A 26338-nucleotide genomic window follows, 5' to 3' on the forward strand; every position below is an offset into this window, starting at 1 on the left:
AAAGGTACCACGCTCTCCTCAGGCAGGAAGGTTCCCCCTGAAGGTCACTTGGGGGTACAGCATCAAGCCGCTGGGAAAGCACCGGCTTTCTCATCCTGTCCTTTTTAGCTTGAGAAGAAAGGGTTTCTCAGTGTTCACACAGTGAGGACAAAAGTAAAAGGTCCTAAACACTGAGGCTTTGTACATGCCCATCTGTCGGTGGCACAGTCACTGTGCAGAATGAGCATTCCTGAAACCTCAGTCGAGCCTATACTCCCTTTTGAACACCCAAGAAGACGATACTGCACTGTGCTGAGGAATTACCTTGAGCCTATGGTCTGACAGACTCAGGCCAGACTGTGCTGAAAAGGGAAGGAAAATGTGCTAAGCAGAGCTGTGCCTTATCAGGCTTAATAAAGGTCTCCTCTGAGGAGCACAGAATCAAGAATATTCTGAACTAGAAGGACAATTGAGTACACACAAGTATACCTGTAATGACCAAGGAGGGAGAGCTGAGCCCAGTGGAAAGAAAAGATGATCAGGAAAACAGAAGGATTTGAAAAAATGTCCTTAAGTACATATTGTTAAATAAGTGAGCATATGTATTATCCACCACTGAAATGGCAAAAGAGTGTAAAGAGCTGCCGCCGCTTCTCCTGGCTTCACTCCAGACTCCGAACTAGCTTCCTCCCACCCATACATATAAAAACGCAGATTCACAGAGGCAAGTATTGTCACATACAGCAAAATAGAATATTGATGGTAAAATAGGCAGTGATGATGATGGGGATGGAAGAGGCAGACTTCAACAAAACCGTAATGTGTAACTCTACACAAAACTGGCATCTATCTTAGATCTGTTAGTCCCCAGCTCTGCAGGGAAGAGTGACTAGACAGCAGAGAACAGGGTTTATTACAGAGTTAGAGACCTTGAAAGTTTTAGGTGATTTTTACTTAACTTAAAAAAAATCAAGATGTTGCTATAATCCTATTAAAAATGGTTTAGAGCTCTCACCGATCCACAAATCTGTCAAGAATTTATGGGCTTAGGCTTGCAAACACTTATCACCATTTGCACCGCTTACCCTTCATGGAAGGAGCTATATAGTACTAGGGGTTATAAAGCTGCCCTTGCTTTTTAACAGACAAAAATTCTACCACTTTTAGCTCAAAAACAGGCTTCCTGAAAAGTAGAGGGAGAAATCAATTTTAAAAACAATCCATGAATTGATCGTGAATTCCAACATACTTTTTAAAAAATGAGGAGGGTAGGGGGAAAAAAAAGGTAATATGGGCATGAAATAGAAAACATAAACAAAATACACAACTGTCGAGCATGGAATAATTCATTTAACCCCATTTCAGAGTAAGACTTTCAAAAATATAATGCTTTTGGTTTTGCCAGTCCTTCTCTGAAGCTAGGATAAGTCACTTTCTACTACACTCTCACACAGATAAGCACAAGACACTAATGATTTATCTCTTTCGGTAGAAAGGAGAGGAGCTATACTAGGTGGATTTTTAATTTTGTTTTCAAAAATGAAATTCAAAATGACCAGCAAGCCAAACAGCATTTCCAGATGCTGGCAAAAGTGAAGATTTTTTTCACAGAGCTCTACTGTTATCCTCAAATTCTAACCCCATACTAGTCCCAGCCGGGAAGCCTCTTCCAAGTGGAGGGCTGGGAATTACCCCCCAGTAGTTTTGGTATCGCCCAGGGAAGCGCCCGCTGTTGTTACCAGATTGGGGTCCTGAGGCTCTCCATGTAGTGCTTGTGTACAATGTGTGGACGTAGCTCAGCAGGTCACACAGACATTTCTACAAGCTCTACTACTAAGAAAGTTTCCACCAACATAGGAACCTACATAGTTATCCCGTGCGGACCAGCCTGGGTACAGCTGCATGTGAAGCTGTCGCTCCTTTCTTGCTAGTTCATAGTATTTCGCTTGCTCTTCTCTGGATAACGCGTGCCACTGGGGTGGAAAGAAGACAAAAAGACAAAATAAAAACCACCAGAGGTTGGGGATTTTTTTTAAGCACGTTAACAGCAGAGTGTGTTATTTATACGCATAAATACAGTTACAGACAACTTTCAAAAAAAAGAGATAAAGACAGATGATCTGGCATGCTGACAGTCATATTTTATTTACAACTCTAGATTATAACTGCAGTTGATTCAACTGAACCACAACTAATCATTTACATGCACTCAACCCCTTGGTCTCCTGTTGAGAGAGGAGAATTAAGAAATCTAAACAAAAACAGTCAGCAGGGGAGATGGTCCAGAATCTGAACCACTTGTCCTGAGTGAGAACTCAGTTACAGCTTTGGAGGTGGTCTACCCGGCTGGCACTTCTACCCCTCTTCTAGCTCTCACAGGTGCTGATACTGGTACTATACTCAAAGGTTTTTCACTTCCCATTTACTTTTCTGCCTAGCTTAGGCCAAAATAAAAATCAAAGATTTTTTTTATCAACTGGTCATGGAAATGATAATGAAATAACAGTGCTATTAATTAACTCCTCCTCTTCCCCATGCATGACCCCACTGGCAAGAAGTGCCTGCAAAAACTAAAAAAAACAAAAAAACAAAAAAACAAACATACCAAGGCCTTTGGTTTAGCAATCTCCCTGTCCATTTTCACAACAGCAGAAAAACACAGGAATTCAGAAGGTGTGAATCCTACCGAGCTTCAGGACCTGCTTGTGCTTGTCCCTTGTTACCTACCCTTCGACCGAGGATTTGGTTGATGGCTGCGCTCTCTTTCAACGTGCATTCTGCTACAACTTTTGCTCTCATTTCCTTCATATACAACATAAATGCATTAAGAGGTTTCTTTATGTGTGGCTTCTTTTTCTCTTCTTCTTTTTTGGAGTCCTGATGTTTTCTGAAGAGTAAAGATACAACAGACAGAGACCTCACAGTGAGAACCCCTTGTGAGTTTGTTAAATTAATCCCCTCAAATCTCTCTAGCATTAATCCTCAGCAATCTCTAGGAAGAAGACCAGAAGGTTCTCTAGAGCCTTCACCCTGGCTGCTGTATGGGAACAGTCTTAAGAGCATTACAAGAAAACTCACCTCATGTTTATGCAGTATCACCAAGTACCCTCTGAGCCCCTACAAGAACCTTGGAAGGACATGGGCTCACAGGGAGAGCTGGAGACTGACAGTAGGGGAAATAATTACACCCCATCATCAATGGATTCTCGTCAGTTCAAACATAAACTGGATACCAGCTCTCTGCAGCTTTGAAGAAGCCGTTTATGCCCAATTTTTTTGTCTCCTGTGGTGCATCTGTTATCTCAAGGCTTCAAACTAGGCACTGAGTAATAGAGAAACTGGTCAAGAAACTTGAATCTCAATCAAGAAAATTCCACTTCCTCATTGAAACAGGTGAAATTATTAACTACTTGCCTATGTCACAGAATGACTCAAAGACTGCTACCATCATTTTTACACACTTTGGCAGCTAAACCACATTCAAATCAATTATAACAGAAAAGAAAAAAAAAGAAACTGAAGAAGTATTTCCCAGCAAAAACATTACAAACCCAAGCCTTTTTACAAGCCACACATGCACAGGGGATGCTTTGGGTTTCCCAAAGAGGAGACGGGAAGAAACAACTTACGAGCTGTGGAGTGAGCCGACGTCGCTCTGGGAAGATTCCTGTTTGACTGTTGGTGTGACTATGGCCGGATGAGGAATTCCAGTTGTATGTAAACTATGGTGTGGCGGGACCATGTGTGGAGGAAACCTAGAGGAGAGAAAGCTGTGTAAATCGTCAGAATAAAAATGAATGAATGGGGAGGGATGTGTACACACATTAAAATAAAAAAAAACTAAAAAAAAACAAAAAACAACTGGCATATTACAAGCACATGACAGCTAGACAAAGCATATGAAAGCTGGCAGCATTAATTAGCAATAAATTAAACATAATGACTCTTCTAATGTCATTAAAGCCAATCTTCCCCTTCATTATCATTACTGACACGAGACATCATGATTTTTAACATCTTTAACAAAAGGCAAATTCAACTGGATGAACTTGTATGAAGGTGGAATTTCAGTTACCTGAAATAAAATCCACCAGTCCATCCATTTCTTTGCTAAGAAATTATGTGTGGCAGCCAAGGAATCAATTTTTGTAGTTTTGAACCATGTTGTGAATTTAGGATGACATCTTTTATTCTATATTGACAGCAAAATAAAATATTAATGCCAACACATTCTAGATGCATTTTTGATAATACTTATAGACGCCTCATTAGCTACATTTTGTTGATGGAGCAAAAGAAAATATTTATTTGTGTCTGATAAATCTCTGAGCCACATTGCTTTAACAGAAAGTGGAAGATATTGTGAAATTTTTGAGCCATTAAAGTAACCTAGAAAGGCTTTAACAGTCTAGCCTTTCTAAAGAGAAAAAAATGTTGTCAGCTTTATGGTTTATGGTCATATACATGGACAGATCCCAGTCCTGCAAGTGGATTCAGAGGGATATGCAATCCTTCTGCATGAATCTAATTGCTTGGTCGGGACCACAGCACAAACATGGCACAATCATTCAGACTTTTTACATTTTAACAGAAATGAATGAACTTCTCAAAAGCAGGATTGACTTTTATCATTGTTTCTCAACAGTCTGAGAAAGGTTTTGCAGTGAATAAGGAAAGCACAGCATGACTGACTGCCTTCCCCTTAGAAAACTCCCACTGAAGTCAACAGGTTTCCAGGGAATGGGTTCTAGCCCAAAATTATGTTTCAGAAGTTACTTTCCTTAAGATGCCAAAATTAAAGTGATATGGCAAGGGCTTTTCTCACAGCAAATCCCCACTCTCATCCCAGATTTTGAACAATGTGATCCAAGTAAAACAACCCAAGATTATTGAGCACTCAACGGGATAGATAAATAATTATTACTTCTATCATCAGTATACAATGATTTTTTCGTATCCAATAGGATTTAAAATGGGGTGATATACTATGGATATCACCACGTATAAGCATCAGAAATATAGTGAGTTTATCTTTATCTCCCCCTCTTAGAAATTTCAATACTGGCCTTAACAATCCCATCCCCTGTGACTGCCTAGACAGACATTCTCTACATTCACAAGATGACACAGAAGTATTTTCATGAACAAGAGCACTGTCCACTACAAGCTCTGAGGATCTTTTGTCTATCAGCTGGTAGTACTCAGGGTGATTAGACAGAACTATTTTGTCTTTGAAGGCAGTGGTGGGAAGAGCAAGGACTGACAGGGAGAATGTGAAATTGTTCAAGTTGTAGAGAATTGCAGTTCTTCACGAACAAAGGCATGGAGAGAGGGGAGGCAGGAAGGTGGGATGGCAAGGGAAGAGGAGAATGGGCAGCAAGATGGTCATTCCTACTTCTGCTAAAGACTCACGGACACAAATCTCCAAGTGGGTTGTCCAAGTGCCTTCCCACTCTCTGACAAAAGTAGCTGGGAGAGAAGCACACATTTGAGGATATACTTTGGTTCATGGCAGGTCAGAACAGAAGACAATGTCGAGGCTGCAAAGGAGACTGGAATCCTTGTCCCAGTTCTGCCACAGATCTGCTCACCACCAGCAAGACATAAACTGGGTCTTTGTATTATTTTCTTCTGTTCTCTCTCTACTTCCATGTGTATGTATTTTGATTGGACATATCTAAAATTTGTTCACACAGCACCTGGGACCTTCAGATACAGTACAATGCAAATAAAAATTGGCAGTATGAGTTGGAATTTTTTTTTTTTTAATAACTAAGAAACATGAGCAAAAATAAAACCAGTGGCAAAAAACTGACCTCGCTGAAAGCAGTCTAAGCACAGTGATAAAAGGTTGAGACACATCCTACCAAGTGACTGTCCTAGAAAAGACCTAGTGTTTCAGAGAGGACTATGCTGCTGGAGCTGGCTAGGCCAGAGACAAGGGGACAATGAAGGATGAAGATAGAGATGAAAAGCCTTCCTTCACAGAGCAGGCAGGAAGAGCTGTGCTGGTCTGACAGGAAGGCTCAGTGTGAAGTGCACTGGGCATGTACCAGCAGGGAGAAAATCTGAGTGCAGAGCACAACATGCACATGTTTTGTGAAAGCCTGAAGGATGGCAAAGCCTCCACTGACTTCAGCTGGGATATTTTACTCACTGGGTTCTAAACTCCACAGACAGCAGCCTTCATCACCAGGCAGCTGCAGCTCAGTGGTTATTTTCAGGGTTGCAGTTTCCATGAGGAACATTATGTTCCTGTGTTCATTACCAATGACCATTCACTTTTTCATAGTGAATCTGTCCAATTCACAAGGCTGCCTATTGGACTTACACACCCCTTCCTATGTTTAGGGCTATGAAAACATGCTCCAGAACCCAAAGTTGTTCTCACAATCTCATGGACTTCCGTGGGTGGGATGAGGGTTCAGCCCAAAGTCTGAGTGCCTGCTCATTTCCATGCAGACAGCCACTCACATGGCAATATGAGCAGGGGAAGAGTGTTAATTTTTAACTTCCTGGCTACACTCCAACTTCAGTAATTACATTCAGCAAAAGTGAATTTCCCCTGAAATTTCAATTACAGAAGGTATTTTCCACTGCCACCATTTAACTGCTGTGCAGTGTTTGTCTGGTGTAATTCTGCTAAATTATTTCCTGATTTCCTCTCACAGCGGTTGTTTTTTCATAGTGGGTCCACTGTTTGCCCATCACTCAGTTAGCCCTGTCTCATTTTACCTTAAAGGCATATTACAGAGGGGTAATGAAGGATCAAGAGACGTTACAGGCATGCTACAAGCGTACAATGTGAGTGTGGCAAGGCTACAAGCAACAACAAAGAGTTGTAAATGGTTAAAACAACCTGAAGACAATACCTTAATAGTCTAAACCATTTATGAAAAATCACTATTAGTCACCCATTAACCTTTTATAAACTATTCATAAGTGCACTCTAACTAATGAACAGTAATTACGAAGCTTAGGGAACTAAAGGTTGGGAAGCACTATAGGCTCCAAATATCTATACCATAATGCAGGCAAAGATGGGAACTACTTTTGAAGGAAGGCTCTGGAAAACTGGATGGAGGGGTGAGGTTTGAGGTCTGTGCTGACTTCACTGTTGGGGCAAAGGCAAGATTTGCAGCAGGGCCCTGCACGGCTGCTGCCCAGGGCCAGCAATGAGCAGCATGTCTGGAGGGCAGCGTGGGCACTGCCAGGAATCTCCTGACCACACTGGACACCCGGACAAGGGCTGTCCCACTGCTGAGCCCAGGCTGACATGGGAAAACATACATGAAACCATGTATGGGAGCACAGCCTGCCCAGAGAGTGTTCCCATCTACCAGAGGAGAAGTTTCTGGGCTGAAACAAAGGGTAATAAACACCTTAAATCTATTCATCCCCCTGCACGTGTGCCTGAGCATGTGCACACACATGGGCTTCTCTCAGAGACAAAAAGAAAGGCTCCCTGTGTATATGCACACCCCTCACCTTCGCCTAAGACATTCACCAGATTTTTTTTTTCTCTAGACAAGTATTCCATGAATTGCAATAAACACCCTAAAAATTCTAAGCAGCTCATTATACACCACTGTCTCCTTTTATGGCTCCAAGCCAGAATATAATGATGAGTCTTAACTTGTTAAGGACAACTAATTTTTTGTTCCTGGCTGTCTCAGGGGCTTCTCTCTTACTCACTCTCACTTTACTTCACTGTTGACATGTTTCTGTTAACTGGATGTCATCTGCCTGCCTTGATTTTATGCACAAGCAGTGGGATGCATTTTTCTGTGCAACAATTCTGCTTTGAGTTGCATTAGATTTGTCATTATTCTCTCATTTTCCCCTTGCACTTGTAACATTTCATCTATTCCTGCCTTATTTTTTGAGCCACGGTGCACCCACATTATGGTTTATACATGATCTTGCTCCCTTTGAAGCCGGCAGATTTCAGAGCCAGCCCTCGTCAGGAGAAGTGCCTGCTACCAATTTAGCAGGCTGAGGGCCCCGAGCTCCAACAACTCAATCTAAAGGGGGTCACAGGGTGGCACAAGCGAGTGTCAGCAAGTGCTGTTTAATTGCCAATCTAGGCTTCTCCATGGTGTTTAAAGTATAATGACCCATCACTTAATTCTGAGAAGTCCTGGCCCTGCTGCTGAATGGAATGAATATCAAAGGATGTGCTAGAACAGGGCAAGGAGCCTACATTTCCTATAACTGCCATAAGTATAATAGACCTCTACTTCTGTCGTCCCATTACCACAATAATGTATTTAATTTGCTGTGTACTCTTTTTAACTAGATACCTTTCATAAAGTCTATCTTGGGAATATAGCCCCCCCTGCTTCCACATCTCCCCCCTCCCTCAAATGACTAGCCTCTCTAATAATAATTAAACTAAATCAAGCTCTACTTTGCCTCACACCATGGCTGCAAGTCCTTTATAGATATTAAAAAAGATTAAATAGGGGGAGGGAACCATTGTTTAAATTTGCAGCTCTCTCCCCAGCCTACTTTTTTTTTTTTTTTTCTGTGCTGGGACTACACTTTTTTTTTTTTTTTAGTTGATTTTCCAATTGTCTATTTGCTGGACCAGCATTTTAATTTAATTTTTTTAGTTTTTTTTTTTACTTATCTAAAACACACAGCACACTGCTTTCCCACCCATTAATCATGAGCCCTAGGTACAGATTTCCACTTCTCAATGAGGTGTGCTTCCCCCCAGCTCTCACCAGCCTTTTCCTCCTTAGATCATCTAACCAAGATGTTCCAACGTTCATATATTAAACTGCAGAGATGGAGAGGAAGGGACAGAGCAGGGAAGAGATGTGGAACCTTGCTATGTAATGCATGCTAATTTAATTATGTGCCATCATCAAAATGGATTAGCTGTTTCAGCCCATCAGGAAAGTCTAAACTTCCACCGATTTAATTAACCAGGCTGAAAATCAGATGAACAGAAAATAAAACTATCATTAGGAGCAATTACCGATTACTTAAACATAGTGCTGCCAACCAGTTTGTAAATAAAACTAGCAGCCCCTGGAAAATTAGATGGAATTAATTGGAGGTAGGGAGGGGGAGAAACATATACTTCTAAAGCTTTTGAGGGTCAGGCAGGCCCTTTTATGTTGACTATCAGTGTTTGGAGCTTTGGGAGGGGAAAACACAGCACAATAACCTTCCTCCCTACCCTGCTGAGGAGCAGTCCTCCTCCTCCTGAGCCTTCCCTCCCATGCACACAGCACTGCTCTGGCTGATGGCCATGGAGAAAGCAAAGGCTATCACGACTTCTCATCCTTGCTTTTTCAACATTACATTCTCCCAGCTCTTCCATTTAGTTTGGCTTTTAAAGGTGGATTCTTTTTCCTCCACCTCTCCCTCTACAACCAATTCCTGGGGCCCAATGACAGCATTAGGACATCAGCTTCTCCTCACACAGGAAGGTAGCCCTCGCCCTCTCCTCCACCCCACCAAAAAGCTAAGGATGGATGTTTAACTGAGGTGCTTTCAGAAATCTGCTGCCTAGATGAAATGCTTTCCTCCAGAGAGCAGGAGGAGGAGCTACACTTGCTCTTGATTTAGGACTTCAGTATTTGAACTCACCTTGACATGGAAGCATTGACGGTCAGAGCTGTTGGGTAAGGGTGGCGGAAACCCCCTGTCGTGATTGGGTACACTGGCTGACCTTGCCTGGCAAAAAAGAAGGGAAAGACAGAATGAGAGATAGGGAAAAAGGGCTAAAAAAAAAAAAAAAAAAAGAAAAGAAAAGAAAAAAAAAAGAACAACAAAAAACTTCTCTCTGCACAGTAAGCTTTATTCTCATTTGATCAGAACAAAAATCTTGGGGATTGTACAGCAAGGATCAAAGGAAAGAAACACAGAACAATTTGAATGCCATAAATCTGATAGGAATGGCTAATTAAATTTTATAACCTCTGCTTATGTCAATAGAGACCCTCTCCCCAAGCTGAAACTAGGTGTTTTGTTGTAATAATTAAAGGCGAAGTCTCGCTTGCTTTAATGGAGCCATCACACTAATTGAGGGCTACACATCCAAAGGAAAACAATAATGAATGTAAATTTATACCAAAATAAAGTACAGTGAATCAAAGGACTTCAGTTGCGCTTTGGGCCTCTTTCGGTATTTAGATCTCGGTGAGAAAACATTAAATTAACAGAGCTTAATTTGTAGCCTTTTGTCAGATTAACAAGTGTTGACAAGAGTTACCGGGGGAGAGTCCCCAAGAAGTATTGTGGGTAACCAATAGACAATCACACCTCATTACAATAATTAAAAAATACAGCAACATGCAAAACAGCATCCTCATGAAAGACACACAACTTTTTCTGATGGAGGTTTGTCTGTGCTGGCTAGCTCGTTTCATCTGTCCTTCAAATACATCATCTGACTGGGCAGGATGCTTTTGGGGGTGGGTACTATGCCAGAAACATGCTGGCCAGTGGAGGATAGATGGGCTGGGAAGTTGATGGTGAAGTGCAAGTGGCAAGGAGAGCGGAAATTAAAATCTTGGGTTACTTCTGTGAAGTTGGCCGTGCTACTCTCCTAGAGCAAAAGCCAGTGTGATGGTGTGGCCCCTCAACAAAAATCAGTGGGAGAAGCCCTAAGAGCTGTGGGTAGGCAAGAACACCATGGTGTTGACTTGTTCTGAAGCAGTGGGGATGACAGAGCTGTCCAGAGACTGAGGAGGCCATTAGCACCTGTCTGGTGAAGCTGGCCACACGTGGCTTCATTCACGTGCTTTGGCAGCCATGGCATGAGGTCCAAGGAGGACAAACCTGTGTCTGCACCATACAGACATACAGATGAGCAATGGGGTATAGGTCAGGGACAGTGAGGAGTTTCTTCCCTGCGCTCTCATGCGTTTCATGTCCCTGACTTTTGGCGCTAACTGAGTGTATTTGTTTTAAATGTTGAGGCTGTTGCTGTGCAAACTTGAGCTAAAGAGGTCACATGCAGTCTACAATTGCTCAGGGTGTCCTTTGAAAAAGATAAATCACGACAAACGAGGAGGAATTTCAGGTTTCAGGGAGCAGAGCTTTGGGTTTTTCTTCTGCTCATGATGTGCCCTTCTGGAGAAGCAACCCTCACCTGAGAGGTGCTGGACATGCTTCACCCTTGGGGTGGAAGAACCCACCAAATATCCAAAATTGCTGCATGACCACCCACAAGGAAGGGCAGAATGGCCAGAAGCTCCAGCTCTCCTGTATCAACACTTTTGTGCTTGAGAAAGGCCTGCAGGGCCTGTGATACCACCACCTCTCCTTGCCTGAGACCTGGGGATATGTGGTGACCCCCTGCTCTGCCCTGCTCTCCTGAGGGGTGTCAACTCCAGTTCCTCACAGAGGGCAAACTTGTGGAGAGGTATTTTAGCACAGCTGGCCAAACAACCTCAAGCAGGAGCAAACTATTTTGAACTTTAGGCAATTCATCTCTATAAGAAATATGATCACCCCAAAATGGAGGAGGCTTGTTATGTGAGAAAAACAGGGCAACAGTCTTGATTTATAATGCAGAGAACTGTTACATTCAGCAATACAAATGGATTTTATAAGCATTTAAATCAAATGTACTACACAAAAGGCTTAGGCAGTGCTTAAGTGTATTATAAACCTATTGAGAGATGGCAACATAGGAAAAAAAAAAAATAAGGACTCAATTACTGTTGGGAGCCTCATACCCAGCAAGGCTCTGCAACTGGGATCTGAGGAGTTGAAAAGAAAACAAAACCCCAAACTAACTTTCCACTGCTTTTTTCTTAGCCAGTTTAAAAGTAAACTAATTCCTTTTTCTTGTTTAAAATTCCATTCCTCAGATGCCAATTGCCAACTGCCCAGCCACATCTCAACTAGGAATGCTGCTCACTGGCTGATGTAAAGCTCTACTGTTTCACAAAAAAAACAAAAGGGTTTTCAACAGAGAAGGCAAATGAAATTTAAAATTGCAAATTTGTAGTGAGGATGGCCCTAGAAAAAAAAAAAAAAAGGTGTCTGTGTGAACCACCCTGAGCCCCCAGAAAACCAAATCTGAGTAAAACTCATGTGGTGCAACATAGGGGCAATAACAAGAAAAGGACATTTCTGCAGAAGAGTTTAAAAATTCATGCTTCACGAGCTGTCAGCTGGTTGGGATGACATGCAAAGCTGTGTCCAACTGCTCATGTTTGTTTAAGACCACATGACCTGTCATAAGTTTTAATTAACCTTCATGAGGTGGGTAAATTCTTAACACTCACTGAAGTGGAAGTTGGCAAACAAACTCACCCCAATGCACACACACGTGCATGCACACACACACAGACACACACACATATATTCTTACATAAATTTTACACATCAGAAAAAGAAAAAAGAAATTAAAAAAATGGAACTCCTTACTGTGGTACTAACCATCCTAGCGGATGGGGGATTTGTCCTACAGTGCCTGGTGATAATGGATAATAAGGAGATATATCTGGAGGATGTGGAGGCCTTGGAATTCCTATAGAAAAGGAACATAAAGCAGTGTCAGTATTGAGATGTGGAAATCAATAAAATATAAAAAAACCCCACATATGTTTCAAAATTTCTGTTTACTTTTATTGCAGTATTTGTGCCTTCACTTAGGGTTTTCAAAGGCTTTTTCACATTCTTATTTTTTAAACAAGAAAAAATAAGTCACCTTCAGTCACCTCTCCAGTCAGAGATAATTATTTTTGTTATTTAGAATTTAGCAGTCTCAGATACAATTTTGGTGTGATGTACTAGATACTCTCTTAAACTGTTCACCAGAAGATATACCCTGTAACAATGTCATAGTTACTTTAGTCTCAAAGTCAGCCAAAAGACCACAGGCCCTACCTATGTGTTGACTGGGTACTCAATAACATGGCATTACCCCAAAGTAATCTCCAGAACAAGTTTAAAAGTCATTAAAATTGCAAATTATGTTTGCTTTTGAGCAAACTTAGGAAACCTTTTCTGAAACCGTGAGTAGAACTGAGGGCCCTTGGAAATGCTTGGTAGAACCAGGGGCAGATGTTGAAGGTGTGCAGGGCAGGACAGAGAGCCCATCCATCCTCTCTGGATGAGGTGCAGTTCCTACTCGGAAAGCAGAAACCAGCTCCAGACAAAAGCCTTAAACATTAACACTCCTCACCTTAAGAGCAAAAAGGAATTACTCAGAGGAGTAAGGGTTACAAAGCCGGGTCTTTCAATTAACAAGCCAGGGCACAATTACACAGGAGAAGCAATATGAAAACAGAGAGCATTAAAAAGAAGGGGTACTGTATTCAGGGCTAAAAACTATTTTTTTAAGTCACTTGGGAAGCTTTTAATCTCAAATTAAATCTCCTTGTGTGACATTTTCATGCAGACATTGCTTTTTCTCCATTACAAAACCCAAACAGATTAACTGGGCTTTAACCATCCAGTGAGCTATTTGCACACTTGAAAGAATGTTCACAGAAGAAAAGTAAACAGTCTACAGACGTTAATCATATGTTTTACGATAACCATTTAAAAGCTATTCCCTGTACTACCATTATTTAAATGAGAGGTTGACTATGCCATTCACTTGCAATACCCAGGGATGGTGGGATGGATTCCTTTCAAGCCATGTGAAGTCAGCATTAAGCACAATTAAAAGGGGGCCCCAGTTCAAGCATAGCGAGTGAAAACCAGCTAATGCACAACCTCATTCAAGGGCTGGAGTTCACACAAATTATCTGCATAAGTTAGGGCTGACACAGAGTGATTCCTCTGACATGAATTCTGTTTCTGATGTACTTCCCAATTAACTGAATGGGGTTTGGATTAACAAAACCAAAACCACTGTCACTAGGAACTGCAGCCAGATTGACACTCTTTGACTTCTTTGGGACCTCAGATTAGAAAGGGACTCTTAAGAAGTTAGAATAACATGTAAATTCTACTCTATAACACAAATAAATCTAGTCAGGGTTTTTTACATGGTGCTCTATATTCAAGCAGACTGCCCTTCAGGCTGAACTTAGAGTTGGGTAGACTTACACTGGGGAAAAGAGTTGCAAGTGTAAAGCTGGAACTAAGTAGTTACAGTGGATGAAAATTCAACATTATAGAAGAAAAATGGCTGAACTCCTGACACAGAAACAATGGGATTTGGGGAATTAAAAGAGATTCATTTTGAAACCGGTCATGACCCACCACCTTTAAAATTCCAGCTGCAATTCTGTAAGTGCAGATCACAGAATGTACATGTTTAATTCTCTGGGTCGTGCATGCAAACCAAGCACTGGTAGATCGAACTACCAGGTAGGGTATCATGCTTGCAAAGAAACACACCTGCAAGCGACCCCACACATGCAACTCTGGTGTCACCCTGAAGAAGCTCTATGAAAATTCACCCAGTAGGTTTCCTTCTGAAGCCTAATTGGCTTTAAAAAAAAAGTATTTTGTCTGGGTTTGACATTTTACATGCCCCCATTTGGTGTTCCAGCATGGGAGATCCATTCTCCCTCACTCCTCTCCCCTAATGCGCAAAAAGGAAAGATCCGCCCACTCCCTCTCAGAAGAAACCCCAAAATACTTCCCACCTACCTGTTTTGGGATCTACGTCAGCTGGTAAGTGTGGAGGAGGGTTTCCTGGTGTGAAGTGCTCATTGCTGTATGTGATAAGCGGCGTAAGAGGGTGTACATGGTGTGGGTGCTGCACAACTGGCACTTTGTTAGACTGTCAAGAGAAAAAGGTTAACGCTGTTAGAGCAGTGCTGGGCATCCCCCCCCACTACAGCATGAGGTACGACGTACAAAAATCTGAGTAGCCAGGATTTCAACACGATCCTCAGACTTTTCCAGATCCCTTCTTGGTGTCACCCTTGCAGTTTTCCCACCCTCTTGCTTAAAACATCCTCACACACTTTCCCTGCTGTTGAGGTTCTTTAATCTCTTTGACCTGTCATGCTCCTGTATGGAGCAACAGCAACTCTTTAAAATTTTTCCTTTTTATTTTATAATCTTGTGCTTCACCTCCAAGATGCAGGCAGACTCCTCAGTGAGGGGCTGAGAGAGTCCCCCATTTAATTAACGAGAGACCCAAATGCTCACTGACCTGTAGGTCTTTTCCTCTCCCCTTCCTGTCCTTACTCTCAGTTCTGCATTTTACTGCTCATTGCAAATACTCCAGATAAAAAGCCTTTGTAGTGCTGGAGTATTCCCTTCATCAGCAAGCATTAAGCTGACAAGCGATCACCTGCATATTTTATATATATATTTTTTAGAAGAGCTGATTAATTATCAATTCATCAGAGAGCACTAATAAATGGAAACTGGATACTGATTAATTAGGCTACTAAAATATTCAGCTATATAAATAATGGCAAAAGCCCCCAGATAAAGCCATTGAAATTAACACTCTTGTAGGGGGAATAATCACGCAGATATCATGAGGTTTTCCCTATCACATTCCTAGCTCTGGGGGGAAAAAAATCTTTTCCTCAACAACAACAACAAAAAAAAAAAATTTAAAAAACGAGTGAATGAATGAAAGAAAAAGGCAGGCTGAACTGTAACTTACCCTTACAAGATCACAAAGAAAAAATTAAGCTGAAACCAGCTGAACCACTGGACCATTTACTGCGAGTAATCCAATTGCAAAAAACCCTATTCCCCATAGAGGATTTTCACTAAAATCCTACAACAGGGACATTTAACCAGATTAGGTACCAGCAAAGATAAAGAGGCTGGTATTAGATGATGAATGGATTAGAGTCAGGTTTCATTTTAGAATGTGTCTTCATTTCCTTTTATTACTTTAAGTAAGGAACAACTTGCATTAACATCAAGTAAAAGGAATCACATTAAAATAAAGTAGTGATACCACAGTGGCCGCGATAGCGCCGCTGCTGTTCAGGGTCTGCCAGCACTCTCCTGCTCACCCTCCTGCTCCAGGACGGCTCCAAGCCCTCTGCTCACTCCCCAGCACCCCCAAACACACACACACACCCTCACCATGACACTTTAGACAAGCTATTGCTATTATCTGCTCTGACTTCCAATGCTCTGAGCTTCCCTTAAAAGCATTTCAAAAATAATTCAATTATTCTTTGGGAATGAGCTTCTAGACTGTGGGGAAGGAAGAGGGAAGACAAGCTGGGAGCAAGGAGGAAAAGAAACGTCTGTCTTCCCTGAATAAACAAGAAGTCCCTCCACCAAGCTTTGGCCAAGTGAAGCCCCTTTGGCTCCCCCAGCCCCTGCCATATGTGGCTATGTGGGCTCACTGCTTTGGTAACCTGCAGAAAAAAAGTGTGAATCCAAAAGAAGCCAGCCAAGAGCTGTACTTGTGCTTCCCACAACTTCTCCTGTGCTCTTCACCATGTTCATCTCTTTCTGCCACCCTTTACATGGGATGATTCCTCTCCACCACCAAGCACTTGGCACAGGGGATTCCTGTATGAAGTGGCCACCACTCAGGAAAGAATGGGGTCACTGCAGCCAATGGTATGATTTACAGCATGCTGTGTTGGCTGGGTTGTGGGTCAGATCCTCTGCCAGCTGAACAGCCAAGGACAACTTTTGGCCACACGGATCCATAATGGTTTCACATCAGAGAAGATATGAGGATTTGGCCCTCCAAATTCAAAATGCCAAAAGAGATGCTCTAACCCCAAATCTGCTCTCTTTCAAGTGAACAGCCCAAAAGTAACCAAAAGCTTTGGCAAGGGCTTCAACTAACAAATTATATTTCACACCATACAAAGTAGCAGGGATCTACTCAACAACAAATGACATTATAAGCCAAATGACCAGCTGATGATGTTTACAAAAATTATAATTTCCTATACGACCTATTTTTTCTGGCCAAGAATTGTATGAATTCCTGTTGTTAGGTGACCCACAATGTGGCCCCATTTATTGACGAAGTTAATACGTGCTGTAGCTTTGTGCTCTCCCATCTCTACCCTCATATCATTGTAAACCTAACCCAGACCATGACAGACATTAAGGGCTGTCTTCCACAGAGAGATTATTTTCACAGAAACTGGAGCTGTTTAGTTAAAAAAATAAGTAGAATAACATCAGAGGGTCGGACTTAAGCTGACAAACAAGAAACAAAATGAGAGAGAAAGCTGGACTGACATGGCTCCATCACCAAAGCCAGATGTACCATAGGGGGTTACATGTAAACTGTGGGAAACCACCACTCGTTGCTTTGATATACCAGGACTGCCTGCAATATTTCCACAAAACAGAATAACTGCTAAATTATGATGTATTTCACTTAACATGTTTCAGAGACAAATAAAAAACAAAAGGAAAAGCAAATAAAAACCAACAACTAAGAGTTTGAACCTGAAATCTGCAAATTTTTCCACCAATACGTAATTTTTGTTTAGGTGACTACCACGCACTCAAATGGACCACTTATATAAAGGTGCAAGGGTAGGACACCCTTTTGCCACTCTGGTGATGCTGGAGCAGAGGTGGGGGGAGAAAGTACTGGGGGAATGGGAGGAACTGTCATATACATGCTCAAAAATATGTTCTCTGGGACAGAGGAGTGTGATCCACTTCCCCCAGCGAGTTAGTCTGCATCTGTACCACTACCCAGGGACAGGTTTCCATTCTGTTTTGCACTGTTTAGCACACACTGGGGAAAGGGACCATAACTCCCCTCAGAACAGCACACACAATTTGCAAGCCAAGCTAAACATGCATAATATGCTAAACAAGCTGCTCTTTAAAAGTGCCATTCCTGAAGCTAACTAAGCTTCCTTAGAAAAGAAAAAAATAAAGTACTATCTGGGAAAGAGCAGGATTAATCCTGCAGATGCATCTTCCTTTGAAGCCAATGGGAGCTCTGCCTGAGTAACAAGTGTGGTCCTAACCCCATCCACTGGCAATGAAAGGTAAACCACAGAAGCCATCAATAGGAGACACCTATTAGATGACTTTAAACATCCCCCAGCAAAAGGCAATATTCTCCAATATACATTTCTGAGCACTTTATCAAGGGCAGTTTTAAGCTAAGAGCCATTGTGAGATGCAGGGATTTCTCTGGCAAGTTGAAGAGCTCCATTTATGGCTCTGTCAGGCATGGGAAAGGGAGCTGCACTGGCACACACAGATTAGCACCAGGGCATGTGGTAACAGGACAGGAACAAGGGGAGATTTCTAAAGAGGAATCCCAGCATCGACGAAGTACCAAGTCCTCTGCTGATAAATCACCCCTCTCCACTGAAAGCTGAGGTCTCATATGTTAGGTTAGAGGGCATGGTAAAGAATTGCAAAAAAACATGAGAAGTTTGCTTTTCTTGATAACTGCTGCCTGAAGCAACCAGAGGAAATTGTCCCCATAGGGGCTCTACTACTAAATCTCTGTATATGAATTTGAAATGCTTCTGAGAGTGCTTAAACACAGATCAGTTTAAACAATAATGGAGCTCTAAAATGAAAAAAATTCCCACACCAAAACCACAACAAATTTTGGACTGATGAACGTTTGAGAGGAGTACTGAGATCTATTTAGAATAAGTTCTGATAGGTGCCTTTAGGGAACAAAAAAACCTATCTGAACTTCAGATTTAAACTGCAGGGGATTGTATGTATAAATTGCTGTGTATTAGTCTTTGTTGCATGGTAAGGACATTTCATTAACAGGATGAAAGATGTTTCTATGCATATACAGCCCAATTTAATACACCCCACTGATGAATACTCCCCATTTATTGAAGAAGTTAATACATGCTGTATAAACCAATAGTTCCTAAGTCTCTGAAAGCAACACAAGACTTGCACAAGATGAAACGTTGTATTGTTGAGCACACAAAGAGAAACCAACCTCTAAACAGGAAGAGTTTACTACTGCAATTTCTGCTTGTAAATTCATGGCTTGTTTGGCTTTGGTAATAAAAACACAGTATCAACTCCAAGTCAGAAAAAGCCATGCCAGAGACATCAGAGGATGCCCTCACCAGGTAACATGGGGTTAGTAAAGGCAGGTCTGCACAAAAAGCCACCCAGGCTGAAAACAAGCCATCGTGCCACGGCAGCATCACAGCGGCCAAAGCCTTCGGCCTCTGACTCCTTTCCAGTGCATCCCAAGGGCAGGGCAGGGGGATGCTCCTGCACCAATCCAGCCCGAAACTCCAGTAGCTGCCAGCATAGCCACCGTAGCTGGCCCCATTCCCTGACCTGGGTGGCCTTTTAAATGTCTTTAAAGCCCTGTGAGGCAGGGAGGTGCTGCAGCCCACCGGGCGCCCCTCAACCACCCGCGACCCGGAACGCGGCAAGGGAAGGACTGAGCAGGTGCTGTCACCAGAGCCCTGGCCCCTTCCTCCACTACCAGAGCAACGAGAGCTCTCCATCCTCCTTAAAACCTAGTAATCAAAGGACACTGAAAACAAATGGAGCTAGAGCTCCGCCTGTCTTTTTGCCATGTCCTCCTCTTCCCCACTGCTCTCCTTTTCTGCTGAAGAAAGATGGGCCCTAAAAGTGCTTTTATGAGCCTAATACAATAAAACAAAAGCAGCACAGAAGAGGGTTTGTCAGCCTTTTCCCCTCCTCCAGGGTGGATGCAGGTTGACAGTGGTCTTGAATTAGCAGACCCTCCTGGAGTTGCTCCCTGGGCTTAGCAAGGAGTACCATTCAATACCAGTTCACACCAAAAAATAGGTTGATAAATTGTTTCTCTGTATTTTCCAGATGATGCTATCGCAGTTATGCTGACTGTGGCCAGTGAAATGCTAACAGATGCTCCTGAACTGCTCTGCAGTTCCAAAGATGCTCATAAAAGCAGTTTCTTTTTTTTTCTAAAGGTTGATTCTGATTCTGCCTAGGAATGATATCCTTACGCAACACTCACCCCCTCACCACCCTGATGCCCCACACATATCAGGAAATTAAGTTACAAGTAAAGGCAAATCCCAAAATATTGCTGCAAATATTGAAATATTTTTCTATTTCCAGCAGAGTCACCACCACCCAAAGCAGAGCACCAATAAGCCCAGCAACAGTAAGCACCACTACAGCCCTGGGGATCACCCACATCAGTAGCCACCCTGGGTGGCATCCCAAACTACACCAAGGAAATTCAAACCATTTAGCTTAACTGAGAAGCCAAAGCCAAGCAAACCCACCAGCTATATGTGGGTACTCATCCCCTTCCCAAGCATAAAAATTCAACGCCAGTGATGAAGCATTTCCTGAAAAAAATCGAAGACTTAATTTGACCCAACCCTGTTTAGCTAATGGAGTCACAGTTTATTTTTTTAAGGATGCTTTCACACCTGACTAAGCATTCCTGAGAACTACTTCCCCTTGCTCCTTTATGGTTGATACAGTGGCCTGAGCCCTTTCTCAGTTTAATGTAGCTGATTCCTGCCTAAGGTCCTGCCCTAAGCTAACTGCCCATTGTAGCAGGAGACAAGGCCTCCATTGATAATCACAACTCACCCTGCTAAAAAAGAGGCTCATTTTCTTCTTTCACACAAATGATGACAGGGGCACTGGCAACCATGTGCTGGGACAATACCCACCCCAGGCAGAGCCTTTAAAAAAGCCCCCCAAAACAACCCCCACTGCCCTACCCTTAATATATAAATAAAATAAAAATAAAAAATAATAAAATGGGGACAAACACACACACAAAAACACTTTTGCAGCCTTCTGTTTCTTCCCCTTCCCCCCGACCACTTCCCAGGCCAGTGAGTGCCTACCTGCTCCTGCAAGAACTGCTGGCTTCCCAACAAAACCCCGCAGTCTATTAGCAGTCTCTCAGACAAAACAACAAAATCAGCTTCCTGACTCTAAGTGTCCAGCAATTCATTCATGAAAAGAATCGTTTCGGTTTTTTCCCCCCTTTAAGTCTGATGAAGTGTCCCCTGAATATTGGAGAGCTAAGCCATCGTGCTTGACATTTTTCCACATCCTTCCTGTCAGGGAGCGAAGGTACTGAGGGGAAGGGGGTGGGGAAATGAAGATTTAAGATGTTCAGGAAATTTCCACTTAATTTCGCCAAAAGGCAATTATGTGAAATGATCTGGTGACAATTAGCATACGCCAAATCCTCTAGTGTACAAGGGGAAGGACTGAGGTTTAGCTATCTAATTACTGCCTGTTAGTTCCGATGCAGGAGGATAAAACGCACCAGTAGTAAAACATTATTAAGTGTGCTCACACTCTGCTTTCAAAGCTGTAGTGGGTTGTAAGTTTATTGCTATGGTATTTGGAGTGGGGTTTTTTTTGTTGTTGTTGTTGGGGTTTTTTTTGGGGGGGGGTTGTTTGTTTTTTTTTTTAAAGTAGAAAAAGGAAACTTGGGGTTTTAAATACAAATTAAGTGCTACAGTCTTGGACAATGTGGTGTTACTCTAATGTCAGGTCAGACCCAAACAAGCACCTGCTACACAAGTGTATATTTTAAGATCCTTCAGCAGCACTCGAATTACATTTGCAACAGTTAGATTTTACCTTACTTATTCTCTTAAGGTTTCACTAATAAAGAGAAAGCACTCTGCTCACCTGCTCTGCCTGACCTTGGCATATGAATTCACAGTAACATCATCTATAGCCCAGAACTGTGGCCTGCATGTATCCAGGCAAGCCTTACACAGAGTATCAAAATTAGAGATGATTTGATCAACAGGTGGATTTTCCCATACCAAGAGGACACGGTAGTGGCTCAGTCCCTTCAAGGTTCAGGAAACAAAGTGCCCAGATTTATTTCTTCCATTACAAAAGGAGAGGCAGTTTCTTCCCCAATGTGACAAATACTCGGTGCTTTCTTAGCATACTTTAGTTAATTTTAATTACTAGACAGATACCATCTCTGCAGAGCAGGCAAGCCTTCGTACATTCTAACAAGGCAAAAAAGCAAAAACACTTGGCATATATTACATTAAAACTGAAAAACACCTTTTTGCTAAGCCATACCAGTAAAAGGCGTGCTGGATGCACAACCACTAAGCAAAGAGAGATGGGTGAAACCAAAGCAGGTCTTTGGGAAATGGTCCTGAACACAAATAGGGTAGGAAGGGGAGAGGCACAGAGGAGTAACACAAGCACAAAAATTAAGAGAAGACGAGAAGCAGAGAGAAATGCAATTATAAGCAAAATAGTCCTTATAATTCCCCCAACAGACCTTGTTAAATGCTTTTGTGTGAATACCTAGCCATGCAATTTGACTTACTGCCCAACATTCTCTGATATGCCTCATTATAAACAGCTGTAATTCTTGCTTATAAACCACTAATTTCAGCACTAGACAGACATATACTGTAGGAGAAATAGCTCCTGATTTTTATTAGGGTATCTGTGATTTCCATCTAAAACAAGAACTTGAATGTGAGGTTGTTAAAAAACTGCAAGAAATGAAAGAAAATTAGCAGGTATGCCTACACGTTCTGGTACTTGGCAATTTCAGTAATAACAGCATTATTAAAAAAACTACCATGCACATACATGCCTTAAGATATGAAGACAAGTTTTCAATACAGCTTTTTAAAACGCAGCATTCACAGCAAACCCTGCTCAACACCGATATGCAATATAAGCACTAAATGTATATTAAATCCCTTAACAAATAACAAGGCTCTAAAAACAGTTTTCACTTTTTTATATGCTAAAAACATTACATACTGCACAATTAAGCAATGCAATTATTAAGTAAGTCAAGACTAATTATTTCTTGAATAAATTCAAAAAAGTTTCCGTAAAAATGTTACATTAAATGCACATCAGAACTGAAACACCTCCCAAGTATTTCAGAAGAAAAGTAACAGGCACATTTACACAGTGCTGTCAGGCCTATTGCTCCAAGTCCCAGAAGAAAAAAAAATTCCTCTACAGGTAAAATATTTGTGAGATCTCACCACCAGTTTTGTAAAACCTGAATATGCAACAACATGCAGTGAAAGAAGAAACATGTAAATAACTGTTCTTTTAGATTAATTAATTTTAGATGAATTTTACAGAATGTTATCCCCTGTTTTATATAAAAAAAAGGCAAACAAATCAACTAAGCTAACCAGGCAAAGGTACCACAGAACACTGAAGTGATAGAAATCCTCCTCCTGGATTGTATGACTCTGTAAGCAAGTCTGGCAGAGTTAGAAAAGGAAACAGCAGAAAACTCCAGACTTCCATAAAACCAGCAATGAAAATGTGATGCACTGTAGAATTCTTCAGTAAGTTTCTATTTTCTGTGTAGAAGTACGGGTAATACACAAAACTGGCTGAGGGGTAGCTTTGCCTTCTGTAATATATAATAATAGGAGAAAGAAAGTCTCATGGACTTCTGACAGCAAACACAGAACCACTGCATTAAAGCATGTGTTACCTCGTATTTATCAGCGTTCAGCCTTATTTTTCATATTCCTTTATCTCTGGGTAAAATAATTCTTATGCAGTGTCCTTAAAATTTTCATCTTTCACACTACAGCTGAGCTTTCTGAAGAATTCAGAAAATTTAACTGTCAACCAAACACAGGATCAAAAGCACCCAATAAATAGTACTATGTACTATTTTTAATAATTAAAACAAGAAATCTCGTTTTGTGTATGACAAGAGTTAAACCATTCCATCTCCAAACCCCCTTCACTGTAAGGTAGGTACCCTGCTACAAACCAACTTTTTCTTCCTTTAAGAAAAAAAAACCCCAAAACCCAAACATTTTTACCTTCATGGTTTCAGAGTTTAGGAAATATCGTACTGAACTGAAGAAAGCTTTGAAGTGGCCCCCTCCGCCCCAAAGGAAAAAAAGAGAAGAAAAGCTAGTGATGTCATGGTCACTGTGTGACTGCCTGACTGCAGATGTAACACAGCTCTACACGCGCACACACTTCTCTCCCTCGCTGCTAAACCATTGTTCAGCAGCCAGGAATCAGCCCCCGAAAACCTGCAGCACACCGGGCTCTGAAACACCGCCCCGCCAACACACCCCCATCCCACCCTGGATGCACCAGGAAAAAAAAAAATAATAATCCCTTTTTCCCCCCTCCCGCCCCAAGCAAACCCCAAACCCGGGCGGAGGGAAGGGCACAGAGGAGGAGTGCCACAAACTGTCCCGCCGCACCGTTGTGCGGCGACAAGAGCGGCTCCGCCGCGCGCTCCTCGCCACTGCTGCCAAATTAAGCGGCATCGAAAAGTCGCGCTTCCCCCTACCAAAAAAGGTGATTACCATAAAATAAATAAATAAAAACAATGTCGCTAACAAAGGTCACAGCTGGAGATGCTCGCTTGATTTCTCACGCTCCCCCCCCCCCCCCCGGTTTTTTTGGTTTTTTTTTTTTTTTTTTTTTTTTTTTTTTGATTCCACACAGGAAGAAAGGGAAGGAGAGGGAGAGAGGAGGAGAGGGAGAGAAGTCACATCAGAAGTTCAATGGTCAAGACGGAAAGCGCGCACGCAGAAAGTGCTACTCACCCAGCAATTCAAATTGAGATGCCAGCAGCCGAACTGCTGGAAGAGAGAGAAGCCAGAGGCAAGCGCTCCTCCTTTACCACTCAAATCTTCCATTCCCACTAAAATTGCATCCCTCGGGTACATAACAGCTTTGTCTTTCCTTCTGTTAACCTCAAAAACTTTTTTCTTTACTGTCTAGATGCCAATTGTGCTGGCTTTGTATTATTTTCCTTGCAGCTTTTCTCTCTCTTTTTCTTTCCCCGCTCCCCCCCCCCCTTCACTTAAAGTACTGGAAAAGCTGTCTTAAAAGATCAAGATGTCTCCAGTTTTTTGGCCTGGTGTTTTCTGAATGCTCAAAATCCACTGTCATGTTGGCTGTGAGAAGTGTCTTATTTCTAAATTGTCAGCTGCAGTTATCAAAATTTAGAGAAGCCTCCTGTCTTTTCCAATATAGCACTTTACCATCATCCTTCCAGGGAGTGGGGAAAAGACTTTCCCCCCCCCCCCACCCCCCCACGCAGGTATGTCTGTTCACAAGAGCTAAAAAGCAGTTACTTTGGAAATCAATGACAATGCTACTCCAAGCCAGGTTGTGCAGGTATTACTATATGCAGCGAGGAAACGCCGGCCGGCCGTGAGGGAGCATGATCAGTTAAGTGTAGCAAGCAGTCACTTTATCTGCAAGATTGTCAAATCCCTCAAAACAAATTTCTTAGGGGGAGAGCTGTAAGGAAAGTGTATTTTCTTGTCATTGTAACACTGAGGTGACATTTGGCAGACCTTTACCATCAGCTCTGTTCTCTCCCCCTCCTCCCTTTTCCCTTAGTATTTAATATTTCTGTAAAACACTGACCTACCGCGAACAGGGATGCAAGAGGAACTTTGAGATAGATAACGCTACGGTGCCCTGGTTACTGTATTTTCCCAAGCTGTTCCTAAATGAGAATTAACAGGGGCACCTGAAAGCATTGCTGAACTGAGCAAGGGTAAAGCCTTCTGCCCCGTGCACTGCCTACGAGCACCACAAGATGCTTAGAAATCTCCCACTTCCTAAATCTGAGCCGGCTATTGCAGGCATCCGAGTTTGCCCAGAGTCAATCTCTCATCTCCTTTTTATCCTTTTCCCCAAAGTTGTAAAGTAGTTACTCTGCAACAAGGGCAAAGCCAAAAAGGCTGGTTTAAAGGGAAACAATTTGCAAAAGGTGGCTGCGTTGCTCCTCTTCTCACTTTCTAAGCAAATTTGTCAACATCGATGGATGCTGCACGCACGCACGGGGAGCGATCGCCATGTGGGACGGATGCTGCTGCTGCAGACGAGGCAGTGGAGGAGACCAGTTGCAAACAGTGGATGAGACCAGTTACAAACATTTGTCTTCCCCACGCACATCTGGGTGATCACACCAACGAGTTCTCTCCCCCCTTGCCCCCAAAGAGTGAAACAACAGGACTAAATAAATATAGGGGTAAAAATAAAAGTGTTTCAAGGAGGGAGACCTTGAGTGCATCCAAGTTCGCCTTTTAAAGTGGCAGTTTAATCTGCGGGGGCCACGGGCTAAACAAAATATAACAAATGACAACGAAACACAAACTGGTACCCAGGTCCCGGAAAAAAAAAAAAAAAAAAAAAAAAAAAAAAAAAAAAAAAGAGAAAAAAAAAAGAGCAGAAGAAGTAAACGGGGGAAAATCTGTGCAGTCTCTGTCTGCCGGAGCCCCGTCCCTGGTCCTCTCCCTGCACTGCTCTGGCCTTCGCGTGTGCAGTGTCAGCCAGCAACCTCTAAGGCCCTTAATACCAAAACAAAACCCCACGATTTCCCTTTACACGGCAATAACAAAAGCAACGAGGCTCCAGTTTGACAAGTAAAAAGCCCCAACAACACAGCAGCTAATTGCCTTCCCTCCCTCTATTCACAGCAGCCACCACACTCCAGCGGCTGCCTTTGTCCCACGTGCGATTCCCGGGGCTGCTGACGGACAGTTCCCCACCA

At 42.3% G+C, this 26338-nt stretch overlaps 1 protein-coding gene across 11 annotated transcripts in view; it reads right to left on the reverse strand.

Moving 5' to 3' along the window:
• The window catches only part of TCF7L2 (transcription factor 7 like 2), a 172857-nt gene that overhangs the window by 12639 nt on the left and 133880 nt on the right, over positions 1-26338 (reverse strand). For 8 of the 11 annotated variants that reach the window (XM_066190908.1, XM_066190912.1, XM_066190911.1 and 5 more), the window contains 6 exons: positions 14557-14689; positions 12376-12478; positions 9583-9669; positions 3609-3734; positions 2707-2866; positions 1845-1952 (listed from right to left, as the gene is read on the reverse strand). In XM_066190908.1, coding sequence (XP_066047005.1) covers positions 1845-1952; positions 2707-2866; positions 3609-3734; positions 9583-9669; positions 12376-12478; positions 14557-14689 — 717 coding nt within the window. Of the gene's footprint in view, positions 1-1844; positions 1953-2706; positions 2867-3608; positions 3735-9582; positions 9670-12375; positions 12479-14556; positions 14690-23630; positions 23652-26338 lie in introns of those variants that run through there. The other 3 variants (XM_066190909.1, XM_066190919.1, XM_066190915.1) reach the window with 2 other exon arrangements.

Source organism: Chamaea fasciata, unplaced genomic scaffold (assembly GCF_029207755.1).
Source record: "Chamaea fasciata isolate MVZ Bird 193981 ecotype frontalis unplaced genomic scaffold, bChaFas1.0.hap1 SCAF_9, whole genome shotgun sequence".
In the NCBI taxonomy this organism is placed as follows: Eukaryota; Metazoa; Chordata; class Aves; order Passeriformes; family Sylviidae; genus Chamaea; species Chamaea fasciata.